This window comes from Falco peregrinus, chromosome Z, assembly GCF_023634155.1.
Source record: "Falco peregrinus isolate bFalPer1 chromosome Z, bFalPer1.pri, whole genome shotgun sequence".
NCBI classification, from domain to species: Eukaryota; Metazoa; Chordata; class Aves; order Falconiformes; family Falconidae; genus Falco; species Falco peregrinus.
This window is the reverse complement of record NC_073739.1, coordinates 74252522-74277963: the sequence shown is the minus strand read 5'-3', so window position 1 is coordinate 74277963 and position 25442 is coordinate 74252522. Positions and strand designations below refer to the sequence as shown.

At 46.7% G+C, this 25442-nt stretch overlaps 2 protein-coding genes across 10 annotated transcripts in view; both read left to right on the top strand.

Annotated features, from left to right (window-relative positions):
• The window catches only part of LOC101923527 (phospholipid-transporting ATPase ID-like), an 86555-nt gene extending 66069 nt beyond the window's left edge, over positions 1–20486 (top strand). For all 3 annotated transcript variants that reach the window (XM_013297095.3, XM_027782979.2, XM_027782978.2), the window contains exons 18-28: positions 3–167; positions 2570–2681; positions 3552–3657; positions 4430–4577; positions 7703–7886; positions 10705–10928; positions 11720–11803; positions 12757–13002; positions 13813–13951; positions 15792–15922; positions 17737–20486. In XM_013297095.3, the coding sequence (XP_013152549.1) occupies positions 3–167; positions 2570–2681; positions 3552–3657; positions 4430–4577; positions 7703–7886; positions 10705–10928; positions 11720–11803; positions 12757–13002; positions 13813–13951; positions 15792–15922; positions 17737–17958 (1761 nt within the window). In that variant the 3' untranslated portion in view covers positions 17959–20486. The remainder of the gene's footprint in view (positions 1–2; positions 168–2569; positions 2682–3551; positions 3658–4429; positions 4578–7702; positions 7887–10704; positions 10929–11719; positions 11804–12756; positions 13003–13812; positions 13952–15791; positions 15923–17736) is intronic.
• Positions 20487–20626: 140 nt separating this feature from the next.
• Positions 20627–25442, top strand: part of RUSC2 (RUN and SH3 domain containing 2) — a 62798-nt gene continuing 57982 nt past the window's right edge. For 6 of the 7 annotated variants that reach the window (XM_055791418.1, XM_055791420.1, XM_055791422.1 and 3 more), the window contains exon 1: positions 20627–20793. The gene's annotated coding sequence lies outside the window, so the exon portion shown is untranslated. Of the gene's footprint in view, positions 20794–21912; positions 22423–25442 lie in introns of those variants that run through there. The other variant, XM_055791417.1, reaches the window with a different exon arrangement.

Here is a 25442-nt window from a genome sequence, read left to right as displayed (position 1 = left end):
AGGAGTTTGCTGGTGAAGGTCTGAGGACACTTGTGGTGGCCTATAAAAGCCTGGACGAAGACTACTTCCAGGACTGGATCAGGCGTCACCATGAAGCAAGCACTGCCTTGGAAGGACGGGAAGATAAATTGTCAGAGCTATATGAAGAGATTGAAAAAGACCTAATGGTTAGTGCTTCAGGGAATCTGGGTCAAACTCTGGGGGAGGCAGCGAGCATGGTGGTTTGTCAATAAACAGCTCAAGATGACTTCAGTAAACATTGTTCTGCAAACAGCTAAGTGGGTTGTGTGACAGGAGCAGTGAAGAATATGGCAGTCCTGGGTTTTCACTGGCACCTCCGTCAGGAGCCCATAACCGGGGTGTCAGCCACCAGTGCAGGAGAATGGTTTTATTTTAACTCACGTGGGTGTCAGGGATGACGTGGACACAAATATTTCATAGCTCTCCTTGTATGTGCAAATGGCTGATTACGTGTTTTCCTGTCTTTGAAATGGCAGGCAGTGAATAATCCCCAGCGCCCCTCCATTTCAGAGAGAGTCCTCTTTGTTCTTGCAGCCCTGGGTGGGATGGGGAGATGATGTCCATGAACATGTTTGTGTCAATTGGAAATAGGGCTAAACTGTAATCTTCACATCATTCTTCTCTCCCTGAGCATTGTTACAGCTTTGTGAATGCTCTGAGGAGTCTGCCTTGTGCTTTAGACTAATGAATAATGAATGAAAAGGATGCGTGGGATCTGAGGGGAAGCAATTCAGCTTTTGCACTCGCAGCAGGGCTTTCCTGAAATCTCAGAAATCTTGGGAGCTGCCACCTTTGCTCCTTTCACTAGCTGTATGCTCGGGATGCCAGCAGGGCCTGGGAAGGAGCGAGTGTGAGCCAAGGAGATGCTGACCTCTGGAAGTTGCATAGTCCATGGGGCAGAACCTGCTGCCCTTCTGAGTCTCAGTGGAGTGGTGGAAAATGATGATCCTCCAGTTCAGAGAATACATCGCACAAATGCTCTGTGGGTCATGTTCAAAGCAGGAAAGACATGGAGGTTTAGGAGGTTAAAGGTCCAGTTGCTTTGCAAAAAAGGGTTACGAAGCTCATGGCCTGAGTAGAGAAAAGGTCGTGGGCTCATGGCAGGAAGAAGAGTGGCTCAGAAGAAAACACTGTTAACACCAGACCCTGCTCTGTACTTTGTATAGGAGTGACTTTACTTCCCAAAGGTGCTGTGGGAAGAACAGAAGGTAGGTGTGGGAAAGCCTGGGTGTGAGTGCCACAGTCAGCAAAGAAGCAGATGGATCTTGTGAAGGTGTAGAGGACTGCCAAGTGTCATAGTCTAGTTGAAAGGCAAGAGCAGAAGTCCTGTGTGTGGCAGGCTTCTGCTAGAAGCGCTTAGAGGGAGCAAAGGATATAAGGACACAAGGGGGTGGAACATGGTTAGATTCAGACAATAGTAGTAAAAATGCCATTTATCATTGACTGACTCAAAAACTAAGGAAGATCCACAGTCAAGAAAGTATCATGGCTGTCACTCCAGCTGCTCTTACACCAGCTTACGGGCATACAGGCTAGGCCCTGTCAACAGCACTATTGTGCCTTTCTGGGCTGCCAGAAAGACAATGACTGTGGGAAATGCCAGACTTTGTTCTCTCTTCCCAGGCACATTTGATATAAATGTCCATGTTTGGGCTTCCAGCTCAGGCTCAGGCTGCCAAAGATGAGCAGGTGCTCCCAGGAGTTGACTTTGTATGCTACAAACATTTAAGCTCTCACTAACTAGACCAGGGGCTACTGCTGTAAAATGTAGATTGTGCAGTTTTGAGGATCCTATAGAGAAGTTCCATCAGAGCTGTTGTCTACATTGGTAGCATTCATAGCTGATGAATGATCAACATCCCAGGGAGCCAAAAGGGATCCTGGGCTTAAAGCCAACCTCTGAATCTAGTCTCCCTACAGCAGGAGGTAGGTAGCAGCAGATACTGTCTAAACCCGAGCTAGCAGTGAAGCCTTCGTGTCCCTTTGATGATAGGTTAAAGCCACCAAGTATCTCCAAAATGCAGTACAAGAAATAACTTTAAAATAATGAAGGTTTGTGTCATGAGCAGTCTGTGGTTTAGTTGTGTGGTAGTGTGGAGCAGGCCTGGGCACAGGTCTGTTATGGGCTAGAGAAGATGTTTCACAGCCATAGCTGCAGTACAATACAGCTGGGAGCAAGCTCTGCATGAGAGGATGCATATGGAGGTTTGGGGACATGGATCCACAGCTGTCTTTGTCCCTCAATTAAAGCTCAATCTGCTGTGACGGGGTCATGTGGAAGAACGCAGACCTGCAGGTCTACAAATGTGTTGGCAAATAATTTCATGTGTGTTCATGATCCACCTGAGACTGGGGGATTAGAGACTAGAATTTTTGCCAGATCAGGGCTCTACTCGGTACAGTAAATTTGCTAAACAAGAATGAAAATCAGCACAACCTTATTCCTGGATGTCATTTGTGTTTGACTGAGTAATTATCTGAAGGTCTAATGCTTTCTCCTTTGCTAGCAATGAGAAGACTTACCCGTTCCCTGCCATTTTCTGTTAAGCTGCTAGGTGCCACAGCGATTGAGGACAAGTTACAAGACGGAGTCCCTCAGACAATTGAGACTCTTGCCAAAGCCAACATTAAGATATGGGTTCTTACTGGAGACAAGCAAGGTAAAGGGGCTACGGCTTTGGATGTTTGCTTCCCCACCAGTGGTATGGTTCTGCTAAGACCCATGTTCTCATTCTTTCTTCTTTGAAAAATGCACAGATGACAAATTTACAGGGTTTGCGTCATTGCCAACTAGGCAAAACTCTGGTTGTCCGTAATTAGACCAAGTAACTCTAGGTAGTAGCTGTTCTTAATTCCTGTCCTGAGGCTGAAAGCAGTGCGAAGGGAACATCCTTTGCCTTTGGACAGGTGACAGTAAGCATCCCATGGTCCCTGTCATATGCTGTGAGAAGGTGTCACTTTAGTACAGTCGACTGTCCTGGTGGAGGAGGTGGAAAAAATCTTGTCACACTTTCCAGGACCTTCAGTGCTAAAGTGGATGTTGGGTCTGTTTCAGTTCAGCCCTGGCATTAATGATCCAGAATAGAAATGGAGAGAACACAGGCTTTTGGGGAAATCATGAAGCTGGAAAGAACAATAAATAAACTCCAGTGAATTCTTTTGGAGAAATAGTAACTGCACTGAAACCATGGTGTTTCAGGGAGGGCAAAAGTGTTGGCAAATATTTTAATCCAAGAAATGAGCAGAAAATTTTTGAAAAAAAAGAAACATTTCATTTTTTCATATTCCAAATGTACTGGTTTTGTTTATGAAATAACAAAATACCTTTTCCCCCCGAATTTTCTGAACAAAATGTCTTGATATTCTTCTTCCGAACTATTGTTTTGGGCTTTTCTGGGAGTAGGGAGAGGGAAAGTTAAATACAGAGCTTTTGAGAGAGAATTTTTGTCATGTATATAAAAAGGCCACAGGGATGGTGGGTGAGTTTGGGACCACTAACGTGGGTCATCTTCCTGGTTTATCTTTCCCAGAGACAGCAATGAACATTGGTTACTCCTGCAATTTGCTGAATGATGACATGGAAGATGTTTTCATTGTTGAAGGCAACACGTCTGATGATGTACTTAATGAGCTGAGGTAAATGGCTGAAATATACAGCTCCGTTGCTGTGTACTGACACTACTTGTATTTTGTATTATTCTACGTTTTTCTCCTGTGGACTTGTTGCAGTTCATTCAGGGACCTTAGATAAGGGCTAGCCGGTTCCCTTGTAGATCCAGTAGTTACACATTATGTAGAAATCTCTGAGGATAAACTCTGAAGCCTCTTGATCCAAGAGGTCAATCTATATAAAGTGTAAGAAAGCAGAGCCAGGCAGGCATTTGTTCGCTGCCAAAGACAAGTGATCTGGAGCCACAAAGCCTTTGGCTCCAGGCTTGAACTATGCTGTTGCTCCACTGCTATTGCCATTCATCCACATTGCAGTCCTTTGTCTGGATATGGTCCTTTCCTAACATTATCTGGAAATCTACCTTCCTCCTTAGCCTACTCGGTAGACACAAGTTCTAAGATATAGGTGGAAAATGGGAAAGTTTTTCAGTCCTGGTGGTTGCCAGACAATATGCACAGAAATTGGGATGCCCTTTGGGATACTGTCCTTCATGACCCTCAGATGATTTGGTTGACCTTAAATCAGCACAGGTTTAGCACACACTTGTTAGAGCTTCAGAAATGTGAACGATCTGCACAAAGAGCAGCAGCGGCTAAATGCATCTTGTTGTAGGGATACAAGGAAAATTAAACTAAAATTTCAAAGGGAAGCATTAATTGCTTTAATTTTCTTAAAGTTTATTTAATAAAACATACATATCTTTACAAGATTTTCATTATTATTCTGGATTATTTTTAGGAATGCAAGGAGAAAGATGAAGCCAGACTCCTTTCTGGACAGTGATGAAATCAACGTTCAGTTTGAAAAATCTTCAAAAAAACCAAAAATTATACCTGATGAGCAAGCAAATGGTGTGTACGGTCTGGTTATCACCGGTCACAGCCTGGTAAGAAAGGTTCAGTCATGTTAGGGCTGAGTTCTCTGAAGAGCTTAATGTGACAGGGACATACTGGAAGCTGAAATTGCTTTACAAATTTAGCTCTAGAGGGTTGATTTTTTTTTTTTTCCTAATTGAAGATTAGGTTCAGTGGTTATCTGAGACATCAAAGGTGATGGGCAAGGTTTCAGAAGACTGGAACAGGGAAGCGTTGGCCCTGATGTTAGAGGAACAAGAGGCGTAGAGTAGCTGGATCAATTTTCATTTCCAGAAAGATACTGGAAAAATAAGCAGTCAGTTTATGGCAAGAAGCTAAGATCACATCAGACAAGGTTTTCAATATTCCAAGAACATGTTCTGCTAAATACAACTGATAACAGATATATTTAACTTACAGGATATATATCTTATAACCTAACTAATAAATTGTTTAGTGCTCTCTCCCATGATGTTCTTCCAAGCAAACTAAAGTAATACAGTCTGATAAAACTGCTAAGCGACAAATGAAAGACTGCTTGGAAAGTATGGCTTTTAAAAGGCTCACTTAAAACAACAGTTAATAGCATCTGCAAAGGGCTATCCCACATCTATTTGATATTCAGTGTTTGCATTAACTGCTTAAAAAGAGAGCAGATACACCAGGCTGGGAGAAACTACAGGAGTTCAAGATCAGATCTGAAACCAATTTTAAGAAATTGCAGAAATACTTTGGAAAAATGGAGAATGCAATTCAGTAAGAACAAAAGCTTTGTTCTCCACTTTCACATAATCAACTACACACACACAAAATCAGAGATATGTATGTAAAAGCATCATCTGTAAGACTTGCGAAGAAAGCCTCCTGTTTCATTTGGCATCGGTAAAGTGTTACCTGAAATAATTCAGCTTATTTGGGCCATTTTCTTTGAGAAAATGTAGACCAACTAGGGAGAGTAAAAATAAAATTGTAAGAGTAGTCATGCGTGATCTGGAAAGTGTAAGGGGGAAGTGAGAGAGCCTGAAGAATACTGATCAGTCTAGGTGATGCTCTTCAAATAATAATAGGTAAACTTAGTAATGGAATTAAACTGAGATAAGAGAGTTTGGGGTGAAATATCTTCCTAGTGAGAACAGTGAAGCACTGGAATAGGTTTTCCATCCTTGGAAATCTTTTAGAGCAGTTTAGAGAAAAAAAAAACAATTTAGATACATTTCAACCTGTCTGGAAGGAAGGCTTTATCTAGATCAGGTTTATTTGTCTATTGTGTTTTGCTTTCCCAGATTGCAGAGGAAGCAAATAGGTAGATGTGGAAAGAGCTGGGAGGTGCTGCCTTTCAGGGACCAGATGCTTCTGTTCCCTGTGGTTGCTGCCTCTCTTGACAGCAGTCCAGCAAATTGAACTCCCAGCTCTATACCAGCCTGGCAAATGGCTATTTAAAAAAATCTCATTTTGCTCCATTCTTGGCTTGTGTGCCATGTATATGGACGGGCCCTGGACTAGACGGGACACCTTCAGGCAGTGTCTACATTGTCAAGTACCCTCTCTCCCTCTTTAACTCCAGGGCCTTAATTCCCTTCACATCCTCAATGCAAAAGAGACAAGAACTCTGTCGAGTTCAGCGTATCTGCATTGGCGACTCCTCTGACATCCTGGCCTGCCACAAGCCCATGCCTGTTCCTCCTCTGTTCCTTCAGCCTGCAGCACACACCCTGAGTGCGGTGCTGTAAAGCACCACTGGGAGCAGTGACAAAGCTTTCTTGTTATTCCTGGAAACCCACACATTTACCCACACACTGGCAAGGAGATGTCCCAGACAAATAAATTCATATCTGGGCTCTGTGGGAGCAGTCAGTTCACATAGCCTGCAGCAGAGTGGACACAGCTGGTCTCACCAAGACCAGGGTTCTCTCCTAGATGTGGACAACAAGGACAGATGTGGACAAAACTGTATTTATTTATTTCTGTGAACCTACAGCTTGGACAATGGTAATAGTGCTGATACCGTCCCAGTCAAGCACAGCATCTGTTCAGTGCTGTATCCCTATGTGCAAATGGCTGGGATAGCAGCACTGGGGCTACGCACACATGTGCTCTTGCTTGAACAAAGTGAGTGAACAGAAGCACATCAGCACCTGTAATGGCATCACCACAGTAGCTGATTTGTGTGCAGTACCATTAGTACTACGTGATAACATTTTGCTAGTGCTGCGCAGTGAGGATGTTGTGGCAAAAGCCATCTCCAGCCACACTGAGCAGATGGTACTAAAGCTAAACCATGAAAAGGTCTCTTGTTGAGCAAGCCTGCTTCCCACTGACAGGAGGGAAGAGGAGTTGCTGGTGCCTCACAGCTCTCTGTTTTGGAATAAAGTATATCTGGCCTAAGGATTGTCTGTCTTACGCAGAAAGGGCAGTGGGCCTGCTGTAGTGGCTTTGAGTAGGGGAGAGCCCTTTAAATTCCTTCCACGGATGTCTACTGAGAAGAGATACCAAAGAACAGAGCCAAAAAGCATGATCTGAAATAAACATGAAAAGCTAACGCTACTCTGTCATCCTCACGCAGATCTGGAGGGGTGACCAGACATCCAATTATTTCTGTACATCCCAAACAGAAATAACGCAGATGACTGATTTAAAAGGTCAGCACTCAGAGCAAAGTTGCCTTCTCCCTGGCTTTGTGTTTTGCTTTGTCATGCCCACCTGAGCTCAGCTTTTTCCATGTTTTTTTTTAATTAAGTACTCCAAAATTGAAATATCTTCTATTTATACACATATCTCCCAGACCTTGAAAAATAAACCAAGAGGGATGAGCAGAGACTCTCACATGGAGACACACAGGGTTGCCTCAGGCCCAGCAGCAGCTTCCTTAGTTTAGTGCTCCTGTTGTTTGACATTTCTGCCGCACTGTCACATTACGTCAACCAGAACAGCTGTGCATATCCAGCTGTGGTGCACCCAAGGTGCAAGCTTGTAGGTGTACACTGGGTGGCATATGCTGTGCAGTGTGGATGCTCCCTGCGACTAAGTATCTTGTACCTTCCTTCTGCCGAATGGAAGAATTTGCTCAGTTCCCCTTTCTTTCCTGCTGCACCCTCTTTGTCAGGCCACGAGTTGCTCTGAGTCTGACCCGAATGCCCCCTTTGCCCCTTCTTCTCAGGCTTATGCGCTAGAAGGGAATCTGGAGCTGGAGCTGGTGAGAACTGCCTGCATGTGCAAAGTGGTGATCTGCTGCCGGGTGACCCCGCTGCAGAAGGCCCAGGTGGTGGAGCTGGTGAAGAAGTACAAGAAGGCTGTGACCCTGGCAATCGGAGATGGCGCCAATGATGTCAGCATGATCAAAAGTGAGTGATGGCCAGCAGCCAGCGTGCTTTAGCAAACTGACTCACTGATGTATTTGCTTTCTGAGGTGGGTGGCTTAGCAGCAGGAACACATACCTGAGGTGCCTTCTGTGCCACCCTCTTTGTGGCAGCAAGTGGCTGTGCCCCAGGATTTGGCAGGTTTCTACAGAGTGCTGTCACTATAACCTGCTTGTGTCTGCTGCCTTCTAGGACAGACAGGAGGCCTTTTGCTGTGCTTCCACCACCAGGATCGCAAGAAGCTAAGGTTGCACTTATTGCCCATTTCTTTGTTTCTACCTCAGAATAGACAAAATCATCAGGAAGAGTCAGCATGGGTTCACCACGGGGAAATCATGCCTGGCCAACCCGATAGCCTTCTCTGATGGAATGACTGGCTGGGTAGATGAGGAGAGAGCGGTGGTGGATGTTGTCTGCCTTGACCTCAGCAAGGCTTTTGACACTGTCTCCCATAAGATCCTCACACTAAGCTCAGGCAGTGTGGACTAGATGAGTGGACAGTGAGGTGGATCGAGAGCTGGCGGAACAGCAGAGCTCAGGGGTTGTGATCAGCGGCGCAGAGTCCAGCTGGAGGCCTGTAGCTCGCGGTGCTCCCAGGGGTCGGTGCTGGGCCCGGTCCCATTCAACTCATTCACCATTGACCTGGACGAAGGGACTGAGCGCACCCTCAGCAAGTTTGCTGATGATGCAGAACTGGGAGGAGCGGCTGACACACCAGGAGGCTGCGCTGCCGTTCAGAGAGACCTGGACGGGCTGGAGAGTCGGGCAGAGGAACCTCATGAAGTTCCACAGCGGCACGTGTAGGGTCCTGCCCCTGGGGAGGGACAGCCCCAGGCACCAGCACAGGCTGGGGTGACCTGCTGGGGGGCAGCTCTGCGGAGAAGGACCTGGGAGTGCTGCTGGGCAGCCAGTTGCCCGTGGGCCAGCTGTGTGCCCCGGTGGGCAGCCAGTTGCCCGTGGGCCAGCTGTGTGCCCCGGTGGCCAAGCAGGCCAGTGGGACCCTGGGGGGCATGAGGAGGAGCGGGGCCAGCAGGTCGAGGGGGGATCCTCCCCCTCTGCTCTGCCCTGGTGAGGTCCCACCTGCAGTGCTGTGCCCAGTGCTGGGCTCCCCAGTTCAGGGGGGACTGGGAACTGCTGGGGAGGGTCCGGTGGGGGCTGCAAAGACCATCAGGGGACTGGAGCATCTGCCTGGTGAGGAAAGGCTGAGGGAGCTGCGCCTCTTTAGCCTGGGAAGGCTGAGAGGGGATCTTACCAATGTCTACAAGTATCTTAAGGACAAATGTCCAGAGGACGGGGCCAGGCTCTTCTCAGTGGTGCCCAGCGACAGGACAAGGGGCACTGGGCACAAACTGCAGCACAGGAAGCTCCATCTGAATCTGGGGAAGAACTTCTTCACCTTGAGGGTGACAGAGCCCTGGAACAGGCTGCCCAGAGTGGTTGTGGCATCTCCTGCTCTGGAGACATTCAAAACCTGCCCGGATGCGACTCTGTGCAACCTGCGCTAGGAGACCCTGCTTTAGCAGGGGGTTGGTCTGGATGATCTCCAGAGGTGCCCTCCAACCCTGACGATGCTGTGGTGCTGTGTTTCTGTGGAAAGCCCACCAAGGCTGTGACATGTCCACCTGTGTCTCTGCATGGCCACCATCACAAGGGCAATACAAAGAACAAACAAGTTTGTTTCAGCCTGTCTGCAATGCCAAAAGAAAATCTTCATGCCTGTAAATAATCTGTGTAATGTTACATGATTTTTTTTTTACCATTTCCATGTGGTAGCACCATTTGTTAATTATCTCCCTTGGGTTATAAATCACAGGCTTCTAGGTCCCTTCGTCCTTGAGCATCATTTGATGCTGCATTACCTCAGTGAATTTATGAAAAAAAGTCCCCTAACTAGCTATAATTAAATTAAGATTATTCAGAAGGGCCTATTGCTAATTTTCCTTGTGTTAATTTGGAGGAATTGATTAACTGGAGCCTTTTAATTAAGAAGGAAAAGGCTAAGTAGGGAGCTTCAAGGGAGGTAAGTCAGGCAGTCAGTAAAGAAAGGATAAGAAAAGTTAAAGTGTACATGATAATTAGAAACTAACCCGCTCCCCCCATGGGAGGCTTGGGACTTTGGGATTTTATCAACTCACTCTTCCATAGAAACCTCAGAATCTAACCAACCTCCAGCCACCAAGATTGTTCTCATTAATTAAAGCTGTATAATTAGCTGTCACATTAAACTTATGTCCATGTTTAATAAACCCAAGTTACTATTAAAAAAGACATGACTCTTCTATCTAATTATTTGATTGAACTAATAAAGCCTAGGAAATGTAAAAAGGCTGCAGTCTGCCTTGTAGCGGTGTGTCTGAGAAATCTGTAAGGGGTTGGAAGATTTTGCTTGTCTGGAGTGATGTTTTAAGACTGCTGGAAGGACATGCATGAATGTAAATACAAGTCACATGTCAATATAAATTAAAGTGATTTTTTCAAAACAGAAGCTGTTATTATGAACTGCAGTATTTATACTTTATGAAAACATTCAGAAAGAAAACATTAATTGTCACTGAGGTTGTAATTTTATTCAGATAATAAAAGCCTAGTTACTGGAAATGTATCACCACAGCCAAAATCATAATGCTGATGAAAGAATTAGTGCCCAAAAATATTTTTATTTTTTTAAAAATAACTTTACATATGACTTTTTATGAAGGCTGGGAGGGAACTAACTGTGTCCCAGTGCAGGGCACTCATGTAAAAAATGGGGTAACCACAACTCTCCGTGTAATGACATGATCAATAACATTCTCATTGCAGCTGCCCACATTGGGGTTGGTATCAGCGGCCAGGAGGGGATGCAGGCAGTCCTGTCCAGTGACTTCTCCTTTGCACAGTTCCGTTACCTGCAGCGCCTGCTCTTGGTCCACGGCCGGTGGTCCTACATCCGCATGTGCAAGTTCCTCAAATACTTCTTCTATAAGAATTTTGCCTTCACGCTAGTGCACTTCTGGTATGGCTTCTTCTCTGGCTTCTCAGCCCAGGTAGGTCCAGCTTCTGTTTTCTCACGGTCATGCCTAGCATTTTCAAGCAAAGTATCTGGAAGCATTTTTAAAAGGAAATAAACTAAGCTATTCCCCGCACCTCACAGAACAGCACACAGGTCTGTCTTCCTCAGCTGTATGAACATAAAGCAGATACTGCTGCCTTCATTGTGCTGCTGGTAGAGGACAGATGCCTGAATACATTTAGGTGCATTATGAAGAACATAGCTCCCTCGTGGCATTTTCAAATACAGCCATCAAACACAGATGCAGATTACACTGAGGCCTGACTAGTTCAGCAAGTACCTGTGTAAGACCTGTGCTTGCCCTGTTAGCACATTTGAAGCAAACTGTTTAACCCCAGGATGCCTGCGTGCTTCAGTAGTTTGCAAGAGGAGCAAATCTGCAGCAAGAAAACTGGTGTTAAAGACAAACAAAACTCCAACAAAATCCAGTCCCTAGGTAGCGCAGGTAGCATGCAAGTGTTAGCACGGGGCTGAGGGTGCACATCTGCAGGCAAGGCAGCTGCCATCCACCCCTGCCTGCTGCACAGTGCCGGGGGGTCCTGCTCTGGCTGCAGCCAGCAGTGGATGTTGAGCAAACAGGTCCATAACATGGTCCTTCCTCATGTATTCCCGTAGCTGTTTAGGGGTGCTGAGCTTGAGTCACCTTACACTTTTGGTCTCAGCACCTCAAACCAAGATGTTCCAGCATTTGATTGTGCACACTTTGGAAGAGATGGGAAAGGCAGCTTTTTGCTAACTTCACGGTCTGTTGGTGTTTTTTTTTAGACTGTCTATGATGAGTGGTTCATTACACTTTACAATTTGGTATATACCTCCCTGCCGGTGCTAGGAATGAGCCTCTTCGATCAGGTACTGCTTTTATCAACACTTGGATTTTTTTTTATAGGTGATTTATCTCCAGGTGCTTTGAGCTGGTTTCATGAAGCAAAAGCAACTGGCTTTTTGGCTAGCTGTTGTGTTAGCTCCTGAAATAGTTTCCTGCCAGTAAGACCTGAGAGCACAAAAAAAAAGGATGCACCAGGGAGGAGATGGTGTATTGTCCTGATTTGGCCTGTGGTTTTCAGTGTGTGAGCAGACTTTCAGGTTAGGATATTGACTACAGTAAAAACTGCCATTGCAACACTCTCCTGAAGTAGTAACATCGTACTTGAAGCAGTAGTAACTTGTTCTTGAAGCCTGACAAGTGACATTTTAACGATGACACAAAACAATGAATGAGCTAGATCTCTGAAGCCAGGTTTTCCAGGTTCACCCTTTCTTAGTGGAAATCTTTCTGCAGTAATTTAACATACACATTTCTACCCTGTTATTACTGTTTGGCAAGACATAGAAGCAACAAAGCTGCTCATATATGCCTTTTACAAGTTAAGTAACTAGGAACTTGTTACTCTGCAGTGGTTCACAGTGTTCAGCTCTGGACACTTAAGGGGTCCAAGTCATGTACCCTTGCCTGTGTGTGGCCCCAGGGGAGGTATTTTCTATCCCTTAGCTTCCAGGCAAGTCTCTGGAGAGCAGACCATGCAGTCTGCTTAAGATGAAGCATCCCTTCATTTTCCTTGCAGCACCTGTCAGTTTTCTCCACACAAGAAAATTCAACCCGATTGAATTCCATGAAATTCAACACGGAAAATATTTCCAGGTGACCCTGGGATGTGGCATGCTAGTCAGCACAATTGAGTGAATTGTGCACTAAGCCTTTTCTCATGGAGATGCATGTCACAGGGACATGGCAACACTGAGTCATCTTGTGTGGTCAGTTGGACAGCTGCCAGAAAATCTGACCACCTCCTTTCTACTTTCAGGATGTGGATGATCGTTGGAGCATGCTGTTTCCTCAGCTATATGTGCCTGGCCAGCAAAACCTCTATTTTAACAAAATGGTGTTTGTCACGTGCATGTTGCAAGGGATCTACAGTTCTCTCATTCTCTTCTTCATCCCCTACGGGGCCATGTACAATACCATAAGAAGCGATGGGAAGGCCGTGGCTGACTACCAGTCCTTTGCACTGATGGCCCAGACCTGCTTACTGATCGTGGTGTCTGTACAGGTAAGGCATCCCAGGTAATATTTTTCAGAATTAGTCATTGTTTTATGAAGACAGCGTCTGGAGGGCCACTTGGGATCTTGATAGCACTGTATTTTCTGCTGTATCTTGCATTCTTGGGGAAAAAAAAAAAAAAAAGTCTCTTGATACCAGATTACTTTCCCCGGTTCAACAGAACAACAGATTCGTATGTTATAAAAGATCAGGGTGACAGGAAAGCTGTTCTTGTCTTGGGAAGATTGCAGTCATAGCAGACAAAACAGTTAAGGCTGTGAATAGAGGACGACTCGTTGCAGTTTTATGGGAAAGGTTTGAAGCACAGGACTATCTGTCTGCTATCAGGAAGTTGCATATAGGGTGTCCATTATGGGCCTGTCCCTTTAGCCAGGTCCCATGCTTGATGCCAGGCCTGCACTTGCTGGAAGAAATAGCCAAGACTTGGGTGGTACAAAATTCAGATGGTACTAGCCAGGTGAGAGAAATTTCTTAAAAGAAAACCAATCACACCTCCCTAGATAATGTTTTCTGCTGTCTGAGGTCTTGTAGGCTCTTTCCCCTAACTTTCAGTGCTAGAACACAGCCTGGGGGTGGGGACATAACCATGGCTCATTTTAACTTAGCATTCTGTCTCCAGTACTGGCCACTGGTCAATGCTGGCCTTGCATGGTCTCCCAGCATCCTGATCTGTGGCTTGTTGCTTCTGGAGACTTGAATGAATAATGGCCTCAGGGGCAGGGGTACCAAGCTGTGTTCAGCACAGATCTGCTAAATAATTAAGGCACTGACAACAGCTGTATTGCTCCATTCTTTCAGATTGGCTTGGACACCTCTTACTGGACAGTTGTGAACCAGTTCTTCATCTGGGGCAGCCTTTCTGTTTACTTTGCTATCACCTTCACCATGTATAGTGATGGCATGTACCTGATCTTCACAGCCTCCTTTCCCTTCATTGGTAAGCCCCAGGACAAATCTGGATTGCACTCAAAATGGGCATACTGCAGGACTTAAATGTATTTCTAGTACATGTTATTGCCTCTCTAGAGGCAATAACAGACTATGTTTTCTACAAGAAATGCTAGGGTATTTCTGAGGGCATCTGGGAATGCTTATTTTGAATCTCATCCACCCAGGTGAAAGTGTGCCAGGTTCACTTCCTTGCCTAATAATGCACATTCACAGGTAGCCAAAAGAATGGTCCTTTGAATAAATGGACTGAGCTAGCTGGAATGCTTTCTGCTGCTCTTTCATATTCTGTTTCCAAGTATCCAGTCCTTACAGATGTCTAGGAGCATTTTGTTTGCAGAGGGATGCATGTCCCTTTGTAAATAAATTAACACATCGGTATAGGAAAGCATAGAAGTACAAAATCCAGTCAGACATGAGAAAAATGCCATGTGATTATGGTGAGCCTTCAGCTAGGTTAAATTGCAAATTCCCAACAAAAAGAATTCCAGGGATGACCAAGTCTTTGGAGTTACTCTACATAGCGGATTTCTGAACACGTGTGAACAGTGAAGGATAACATAAAAATGAGTCCATCTCCTTAGACTTTGACTGGAGGGAAGATGAAAGCTTAGCAAAGTTAATTCACGTGTTTTCAATAGCTCTGTGCATCCACAGCCAATATTGATATAGCATTGCTTTAAGACTCTACTTCTGAAATCCAAATGCTTTTTGTTTCAAGTCTCAGACTGATGTATTAATCAGTGCCTGTATTTCTGGATGAATTGTGAAGCCCATCTTCACTGCAATAGCAAGGTGCTTGGCCATTTTAGAAACTCCTGAGATGCAGGTCAGTTGTTGCAACACGTTTTCCTAGCAAATGGTCACATCCACTGTAAGGCAGCTTTTAGCATCAAAAATGCTGAGTGAAAGAAGACAGCGCCTGCTCAGTTTCCAAAGACAGGTAGTAACTTACTTGTCAGGGACATCTCTATCTGCTGCTCTGTTGGTACTAAGCAGGTCAAATTAGCCATAAAGCTAGGAGCCACTTAATAAGGTCTCGGTCTGAAAAAAAAATTTAAGGGAAGTGTTTCTAGTTTGAACTCAGACAACTTGTTTACTTTAATTTCAGTGGAGTTGTATTACAGCAGAATTTGGCTAACTGAAAACATTCAGCAACTTTACTGCCAACAAAAACATCATTAAGCCCTGTAATGAGGGTTTTGCAGATTGTTTGTTCTATCTTACATTCCTTCAGTTTTGGAGAAGCCAGTAGTGAACACTTCGGTTTCAAAGAAGGTGGCAGTGTCACGCCAGCACATGGCAGTTGCTCTGCCAATACACGAATCAGGCTACTCTGTCTATCCAGACACCAGAGCAACACATGCTCTTCTCGTAAAGGGCTGTCATCTGCTGGGCAGTTGGAGTCAGTACTCCATGTGCCTTAGGAAATGGTGCTGGAAAATAAGAAAATAGTATTCCTCCTTTTCCACTAGAGTCCTGGCAAAAGGTGAGAGGGCTGGACTGCTGCTGAAGAGGTCTCCTGAACATTTATGCCAATCCTTTGCAGTGACATGACTCTGTAAAGAGATGAAGCATTCACTCTGATATCCTTCTCTCCCTGAGTTGTTGCTGCCATTGTGCCTGGACATTGCATTTTTCTTTGTTCGTCTCAGTGGTATTGGTGTTGCTGTCCTTTCTACAGCAAGTTGATTTCACTGTAGGAGATGGTGTCTGCTTTATATTTTCTTCTGTTTGACAAGTGCTTTGGAATCACAGAGTGAAAGATTCAGGTGAATGATGGTGAGAGGTGCTGCTGTTTCAGTTTTAATCATGCTTTTGTTTTTCAGGTACAGCTAGAAACACCCTCAGCCAACCAAACGTGTGGCTAGCAATCTTCCTCAGCATCGCCCTCTGTGTGCTGCCTGTCGTTGGCTTTCGATTCCTGAAGGCTCAGTTAAAGCCAACTCCCAGTGATAAAGTAAGGAGATACTTTATCAAACCAGAAATCCTGCTTACTACCACCTCAGCTTGCTGTGGAGCCCTATTGCATGGGCTTGGCGTTGCTCAGGGTGTGTGTCCCTGTAGGTGGAAGTGCTGCCATCCATCTGTCCCCTAGTCCCTTGAGAAGGAGGATTGAACTTGGGGGTTGGCACACTTCATCTGCAGCTGGGATCAAGGTTGAGATTATTTAGATGTGGATAGAATTGCACTGCAGCAAGGAAGCTGTTCTATTTTTAGGTGTGGGGTTTAAGTGCTGTGGCTCAGTAGCAAAGGATCGGTACGTTCTCCCTGCCCTGCTGCCATACGGTTTTTAGCCTGGCAGACCACAGCCCTTCACCCTCCACCCAGGCATACTCGGGAGGTTTTTTACTTAAGATTTTACTTGATTTTGTAGCCAATGGTTATATGCCCCCTCTGAAAACAGCTGTCCGGCCATCCCCAGGAATATGAAGATGAGGCCACTGTGGCGAGGAGAGGCTGGGAGAGATGGAGTGGGTAGAGAGCACGCAACTCGCTGTAGCTAACGGACCCCTCAAGATTATCGGCATAAACGCAGCTCCCGGGCTCGCTTTCAGACAAGAGCATTTGCTAAATGCTGCTGCCACCTGGTGCTGCTTTCCTCTTTCTGCGCTGAGCTGCCACAAACGCCTGCCTCTGAGCACAGCCCCGGGGGCAGGCACCTCCGTGCTCCTCATCCTCGGGGTGTCTGTGAGGCTCCCGAGGTGCTCCAGGACTGTGGGAAACCAGTGAAAAGGAATTCTCAGCCCTTGCAGAGTGGGTAGGTGGGTGCTAGAGAAGACTGCTCAGTAGGGAGGTCCTCAGGGCACAGCTAAGAGGCTGTTCAGATGTGTAAGAATGGGCTGAGCGTACCCTTCAGTTGAGTACAAGCCCAACACATCCATCACCCAGAATCCCAGCCTCAGCACTTGGGTTGAGCATCTCTCTCTAGTGCAGAATTACTTTACTTTTCTACGTCCTCTGGGAAGTGAATTGCCACCAGAGAGGAGTGCTGTATGGAGATCCCCACCTGACAGTATGACAGGGACTTAAATGCAGAGCTGAGATCTAGAGAGGCCAAGTACCTACAGTTGCCATTGTCCCAAGCAAGAAGCACAGGGATCCAGTGGCTGGGGATTCTGCTGAGCTGCTGGCAGTCACAGCTGACCTTCTGCTTTTGACAGCCCCTTTCTGAAAAGATGCTTGTCTGCAGATGATCTCGGTGGCCATGTGAAAGCAGAGAGCCCACTACCTGCAAATAAAGTGCATTATTTCTCTCTCTTCTGCCAAAGAGTATGAGAATCTATTGATCACTGTTCACCAGAAAAAGTTTCCATGTATCAGAGATCATGTTTAGTAGTCTTCTTTCTAGATTAAGTAAGCCACTTCTTATATGTTTCCTTGTTTGTTTTCTGGACTTTTGGCTACAAATGTGTAATGACTTCCACATTTTGGGTTATTTGACCAAACTGCCTAAAAAAGTTGCAGTAATACCCCAAATGAGGCATCACAGAGATGTGAGAAACAATGCACTGAAATCATCCCCTCCCATGACTTACAGATGACACTTCCATTAATGACTTTTAGAAAAGACTGCCTTTTCCTTTTACCAAGCTGTCATCCTGTTCTGCCAGTTCAATTCCTGCTTTGCAACCCCTCCTGCCACCCTCCTGTTTTGTCAATCATTTTTGGCTTTGGACCTCTGCTTCTGTTTCCCTTTCTTTACTCCTCCTTTACTGTGCTTGTGAATAATGATGCACTTCCTACTTTTTCCATCTTATTTTCTGATTTCAGGTCTTGCTCAAGATCAAAGAAGCCAAGAAGCGACCACCTCCACCCTCACCAAAGAGACGACTGCGTCGGACCAGCACCCGCCGCTCCGGCTATGCCTTCTCCCATCAGCATGGCTTTGGAGCACTCATTATGTCTGGGAGAAACATGAGGCCAAAATCACCTTTTGCCACAACAGGAACATTTTCACCAAATAGTGAGAAATATAAACACAAAGGACTGTAGTAAAAAAAAACCCAACACAAACCAATACCAAAAAAACCAAACCAAAACCAAACCAAAACCCCCAAAAAAACAACAAAGCAAAGCAAAGCGAAGGTCTGTCAGCAGAGGAGGCTGTGCTCTCTACAAAGCAATGAGCCAGTGGCTGCCCAGAGCTCTGCCCTCCAGGATACAAAATCGAGGAGCTGGGCCTTTCTTTTCACCCACAGGCACCCTCTGACTCCAACATCTCTTCCAAAGATGTGTGCTGCTGCTGCGGAAGGCAGGCAGGGTGAATTAGAGCTGTTGTATGGTATCCCAGAAGACCTCCCTGGAACAAGAGAGAACATGCTGCAGGAGGCATCTTTGCTCCCCGAAATTGTTCATAATGCTGGTTTTGGGGTTTTTTTTCTCCTTTTAACAACATACCTCAGAGCAAGGAGACATCCAGGCTGAGGAAAAGGCTGAATTGGTGATGTCTTTCTCACTCATGTGCCTTTGTTTCTGTCATGAATCTACTCTGGGCCATATTGCTGGGGTGACAGTATTGACCCCAGTTGTGCCTTAGGTCCAGCCACACAACCCCCAAACCCCCAATCTTTGTAATATGTGTAATTCTGTAGCCTTTTGACTGTACACAGGCACTTTGGAAGGCATGAGTTGGAAATAACTTCCTTTCACACTAACAGTTAATCCAGTTTCTCAAGAGATGGCCAGTGCCCAAACACCACCCTCTTCCGGCATCTGCAGTCGGGAAGTGCTGCAAGTTCAGAGAAAACCTTACTTGGTCAAGGGACAAGGACTTGACATGCATCAGCCTGCCCTGTTTTATCTGCATTGCAAATCTGTTCTTGTAAACGATCATTGTCTTCAGAGCCCTCACAGGTTTTGTAGCCAGCCATTTAATTTAGACTTATAAGGGCAGAAGCAGCTCAGGCTCCCTTATGGATCAAGCCATAAAATCTGGCCCTGAGAAGCCTGTGTCATGGTTAGGGCTCACGTGAGCTGCCAGCACCAGGTGTCTCTCCCACCATAACAGGCCGAGGCACAGGCACATCTGACTTGATGGATATCACACAGGCAGTTATCAGAGGCAGAGATGCTATGTCACAGCGAGTGCAGGGTGTCCTGCCCTTCACTGCACCAGTGCTGTCGCTCAGTGTGAGGGATGAAGCATGACCTGGTGGCTCCCTCACCCTCCCTGACGAGTGCTGTGGTCAAGTTTCAAAGGAACTCAGCGAGGGCTCAGGAGGCTCCACGCTGTTTCTCTGTGCTGGCTAGTATCTTATTTGGGAACAGTTCACCTGTCAATCATGACTTGCAGAGAACTGAAAATCCTATCAGTCTGCCTGCCAGCAGAGGGACCTAAGATGCACAGACACAGCCAAAGACATGGTGATCTTGAGGGACTGGGATTTGCTCCCTGTTTTGTTACACCAGCTCCATAATCAGTGGGGTTACTGGGTGGAAGGCCAGTGTGGCAGCGTGAAATTCTGTCCTGCCAGCACTGCTGAGCTGTCTAAATGGAGCTTTTTTTGTGCAGGGGATGAAGCAGTGTTGGCTGGTTGGTTGGTTGGCGGTTTTTTTTTGGCTCTTTTATACAAATTTAGATCCTTCCTTGTTTTGAATCGGATTTTTTCGCACAGCAACCATCTGGTATTTATTTGGAGCTCTCTGTTTTGAATCCCTTCATCCGGTATGCATATAGCACCTTGCTGCCTGTGGTCCCAGTTTCAGCAGTTACTGTGTAAGGTTGTTTAAGCTCTAATAGAAGGTTTCATCTCCCTGGGTTGAACTCAGCCCAGAAAAAAACCAGCCTGTTGCACCTGCTGCTTCGGGCAGCATGTTACAAACTGTAGTATAGAATTTCAGTACAGTCAGTGCAAAACTAGGGCTGGGACTGGATCCAGACTTCAGTGGCCAGGAGGTGCTTGCTAGGGAAAGAGCAAATTCTAATCCAGTGATCTCCCCTGCGAGGAGATACCCAAGTAAAATAAGAGCCTGCACCCTGACTGAGGAAACTGGTGTGATAGATAGTGCTTGTCACCGCCCTCTGATTTACCACTGACTTTGCAGAGACAATCATGGCTTTCTGATGAGGATTATGTCTTTCACAGTCAGCCTCCCCGGGGCTAGAGGGAAAAGGAGAATTTATGCAAGTAAGCAGACAGCCCCACAATACCCAGACTGGTCTGTGGACTGAGAGTCCTAGCAAAGCTGTTCCTAGGGTGTAATGCAGCAGAATATAATGCAGAGCAGCAGAGGCAGCAGACCTTTTGCTGACAGGGCAAGGCAACTCGGAGACTGTGTCACTCTTCTCTTAGGTTTACATGCAAAGCACTCACCTTCTGGCTGAAGGGGATTTGCAAGTGCTCTATATAGGACGTGCAGGGGATAATAGAGCTGTTGGTGAGCTTGCGCCAGATACAAATATTTCAGTGGTTTGACAAGATCAGCATTTGAAACACATCAGCTGGCAGTGATGTCTGTCCTACGTCACTCCTGATTTTGTAATTTTTTTTTAAATAAAGAGAGAATATTGGGATGATTGATTCCTTGCCGCTCTGCTAATTGATGAAAGGCATTTATAACCAGATGTGTATGTTATTCCTGGACCTCTTAAAGCGGGAGGATGGATCTGAGGTGATAGCGCTTTCCATGCAGTATTCTGGTTTTGGGGAACCATCGAATTCCCAAGCTTTGCATCCTATCAAGGATGTTTCTAGAGGAAACTTAGAGGAAACGTCAAGCACTCTCAAGCGGAGGACGCCGACTCCCGGGCGGGCCCGGTGGAGGCGGGCAGCGCCGAGATCCCGCCCCGCCGCCCGGCGGTAAACAGCGGAGCGGTGCGGGCGGCCGGTAAGGGGCGGCGGGGGCGGCCCGAGGGAGGGGGGCTTGTCCTCCGGGAGCGGGGGGGGGGGGGGGGAGGGGAGGGCAGCTGCGGGGCGGGGGGGGGTGTCGGTATTTCTCGTGTGCGCGGTGCTCTGTTCGGTCCAGCGCGGGGGGGGGGGGGGGGGCGGTGTCAGACCTCGTATCACCGGTTGTGCAATGTCTGAAGAAGGTAATTTAGTCTTTTACGAAGCTCTTGTATTTGATAGATGTACAAAAAATTAACCCCTGAAATGCATTTTGGTTTGGGCTGTTCCCTCCCCCACCCTTCTGCCATCATACATATTCCATAATGTAAAGGTCCATGGTTTGAGCATTGTGTTGTGCTGTAGCACACTGGGCAGCAATTTCAGGATGAAGAATGATGCTTTACTGATAACCAGTGGTGATACGGTTACTTTTCTTACACTGTAGCAGAGAAGGGCTTAGAGCATCTCTCCCCTGAATCCAACAAGGTGGGCACAGAGCAGCCTTTCCCACTAATAGCGCGGGGCATCAGGTGCCTTTGGGCAGAGGCACCTCAACTGTATTTTATGTTGCTAACTGCAACACCTGCATTCCTGCTCTCATGCTCTCGCTTTATCCATGTGCAGCCACACAACTCTCTTCCACTGACTTGTACCCTGGAAGTCATTACTGGTGAAGAGGTTTTACAGAATGAGAGGGCAGAGGAGCACTGCATGCTTAACCTAGGTTCTCCAACTGGAGTGATCCTCAACGAAGTCTGTTGGAAGAAAGGAGCCATCTGAATAATGTCCCATGCTAATTACTAGCTGGAACAAAAAACAGGAGCATAAGGGACCTCCTGGCAATCTGTGAGCGCTGTGTCCTATAACCCCATCAGACCACTGATAAAAACCTAAAATCAGAATCTGCCATTGCAGCTGGAAAGCTTCCTGTTCTGATGGTTGACACCACCCCACCCCCCACCCTCAATTTTCAACCTAAATGCATTCACAGTGCATTTATTCTCTTGTTGTTGTGCCAGCATTATCCTTTTGCTTCAGCAGTTTTGTTTGTCTCCTGTGATATATTTAGAGAGCAATCCTATCTGCTCTCTGCCTACATTTGGCTTGGCTAAACAAGCCAGGGTCTTAAGTTTCTTCTCGTTTGGTAAGTTCTGTGTTTCCCCCAGGCCCTTTCTGCACCTGTTCATTTGAGTTTATAATTTTTAAGTGCGGGTGACCAGAATTTTTTTTGTATGATGCTCTTGTCATCAGTGCCTGTACAGTAGCACAGGTGCTTCCTGCCTTGGCTAGACTGCACTTGCTTTTCTGACAGCCTCATTCTCTCTGTTGATCTCTAAGGCAGCTTCAGTGGTTATTTTTCCTAACTTGACTGTGAATATGCACAATTGTTGGCTAAATTGTGTTAGCTAAATATACCTCTTGTCTTTCATTGTCTCATACCTTGTAACAAGGGGAGGAGCTGAAGTCATCACAGTGTAAGTCTGTGTATGTTGATGCTTTAAACTGGTGTCTTGCCCTCAGGGGCAGGCTTTTTCCATGAAGGCTGGCAAGGGCTTCGTACTCCATCTACTTACCTGCTGGCTGATGTAAATATGCTGGGGTGAAGAAGATGTCATTCCTCCTAGCAAAGGTGAGTTCCCAGTCTCAGCTACCTCTCCAGAAGCCACCTCTATCTCCGTCCCAGTGACATGGGACTGGGTGGCAGCAGGGGTGGACATGATGCAGGGCTCAGAAGGAGGACACAGAGCCCTGCAGCCTGGGCTTGACCTGCCAGTGCTTCTTGCCGTAGCTGCAGCTCAGCTGTTCTTCAGTTTCTCCAAAGCTACTCTTCTGCTGCCCTACTTTTTATAAATCACTCAGAAGCAGAGAGTGTTTTTCTCTGCCTGGCACTGTGGAGGAGCAGCCTCACTCCCATCACTCCCAGCTTGAAGGGAAGTGGTTTTCATACCCCCGTCTCTTTCCCCAGGCTGCCTCTCTTGCTGGGTGGAGCTGGTTGTACTGAGCTGTCAGCTCCCAGCGCTGAGCCCTCTGCCAGACTTCAGCTATAAATGGATCTGGCCTTTTCCAGCGCCCCCCCCCGCCCCCCCCCCCCACCCACCCCCCCCACCCCCCCCCCGCGACACCAAGAGATGTTGCAGGAAATCGGAGCAGGGCCAGGCTTCCTCTGAATTAGGAAAACAGATGATCCAACCACTGGCTTTTTGTAGGTTCTCTGGAAGCATCGTGCCTGGCTCCAGGGGAGCTGTCTGTGCCCTGGCGGGGCTGTGCTGCTGAATCGCTTGTTTGCGCTGCGGGGGCAGTTATTCCCAGACCTGAATGCAAGGCTGGGGCAGACCTATGGGTGCTGTCTCCAGGCCCGTGCACCACCCTGCACACAAAGTGCAGTCCGATCTGAGTGTTGTGTCTCAAGGGAAGGCCAATGTTTTTGTTACTGACTGCATCCTGCTTCCATGTCCATATCAGGCACTTAATAAAAGAAGCCTGGTTTTTGTGCGTAATGAATGATGCCTTTTGCCTCCCTTAACTTTGGGATTTATGGCAGAGATCCTGGGATCTTTTAAGCTGTATTGCATTCTCCCTCCCCTGAGAGGCAGGAAGAATCAGTATCTTCTCGTTCAGCAGGGAGCTAGGACCTGAAGCATGCAGACCAAGGTGACTCAGAGAGTCACTAGCTGCCCTGAATTTTAAACTGGTCTTTTGTGTCATCTGGAGAAGAGTGCTACCCTTCATCAGCCCTGCAGGCAGCCAGGCCATTCATTCCATGTAGAGTACAGGTCTGTATTTAGAAAACTAATTTGTACTGTCATGTTGAAAAATTGTAGTCTGAAAGTCTCCTAGTTCATGTGCTTCATAGAAGCTGCTGGGCCAGGTTCCAGTCCAGTGACCTTTCACTGGCAGCATTGGGTTTGCATCCTTTGGGCTTAGATAGCAACACCTAGAGCAGCTGCTTCAGAGGCTTCCTTACCTCCTGGCAATCATCCCTCAAAAACCTTCAGGCTGTGAATAAGGGAATATAGACTATTCAAAAGATGCAAGCCTGGTTTATGGTTGCCTAGTATTCTGCCTGCAGTTCTGCTTCTGGTTCAGTTTTTGCTGTGGCAGCAGATGCTGTCTGACACTTTTTCCTGTGCAGGATGCCTGGTATCCTGAGTTTTCTCTGCTCAGTGGCTTGGTTGTCTTGCCTTTTGGATGGGTCAGTGGAGCTGTTGATGGGGCAGTGTTCGATGGGCAATGTGCAGGAACACATATGTTCCCTTTTTATGCGAGCTGGAGAATGCAGCATCCCAGACCAGGCTGTTACATAGGGATTATGGTTCACTGAAACCTCCTTTCAGTCTTTTCTCCGGGATTGCAGGCAATATTTTGCATGAAAAAGATGAAGGATAAATGAGGTGCTCCTTCACCCTTCCCCACACCATCAAGCTGCTGTGTGCAAGGGTATGCTTGAGCTCTGTCAATAAATGAAATGAAGATACTGTGTGTACTTGTAGCTGCCTGGTGCTCTTCCCTGTGGTGAGCTCTGCTGAAGCTGGGCCAGACATAGTTCCTGCTGGTTTGCCAGCTCAACTTGGAGTGCTTCAGGGTAAACTTAGCTGGTAGGAGTTTTTTAGCTTGCTGTGTCCCTCCAGGAGGGTAACAGGGGAGGCTGGTTCCCTCAGTTCTGCTTGGCCTTACTCAATCTGCTTTCCGCTGAACACTTAATTCCCACTTCTTCATCAATGCCCTGGACACACAGCGGGGTTTTTTCTGAGGTTTATTGACTATAGATCTCTTGTTTGTCTGATTCTGGAACGTGAAATCCATCCTGGTTGGAGTTTTATTTGTGATACCTGCTGCTTATTTGAAGGCCACAGTTTCTCCCTCTCCTCTTCTTATTCTTGTGTGTGTTTGCCTGGCCTGGGAATACTGGTTTCCACAATTCACATCTGTTGTGCCTAGGGTGGGTATTTGCTTTGTAGCCTTTAAGCCTCGCCCTGGGCTCTGCACTTCTGACCAAGTCCTAAGTGGAGCTGTGGATGGGAGCGTGTGTCTGTCACCTGCCACTGACACTTCTTTTAGGGATCCTTGGCAGAATGATGATGGCACTAAATCATAGTTACTATTAAAGGTTCCTGATGCCTGGAAACGTTGACGCCAGTAGGGAGGGGAAGAAAAATACTGTTTGGTTTGTCTGCTTGGTGCACAGGACCTTCAGGGCCTGGTAGTGAGGGGGAGGAAAGGGATGTGTGACCTACTCAGTCACAGAGAATGGCTGTTTGCCTCGTAAAATGGCATTAGTTGTGCTAACCACATTGCCGGGGACCAGGAGCAATGAGAACGGGTCACAGTGTCCTCCTGTCTGAACAGTCTCTCCATGGACAGCTCTTGGGCTGCTGTCACAAATGTTCTGCTGATATCAGCATCTGTCTGGCACAACCTGTAAATGGTGCTGTTGAAGGACACTGCCTTAGGAGGCTTACAGCCTCTCTACTAGTTCAACTGCTTTGCAGAAAACTATGCACTATGGTCGTGGTGTCTCTTGGGAAGCTTGCTTACATCCTTCACAAGAAGAACTTCTTTCTGGCTGATTTCACAATGGCTGGTTCAAACTACAGCAGCATCCTCCATGAGTGCCATGGCAAGGCACTGGTTCAGATGGTGGTGTGTGAG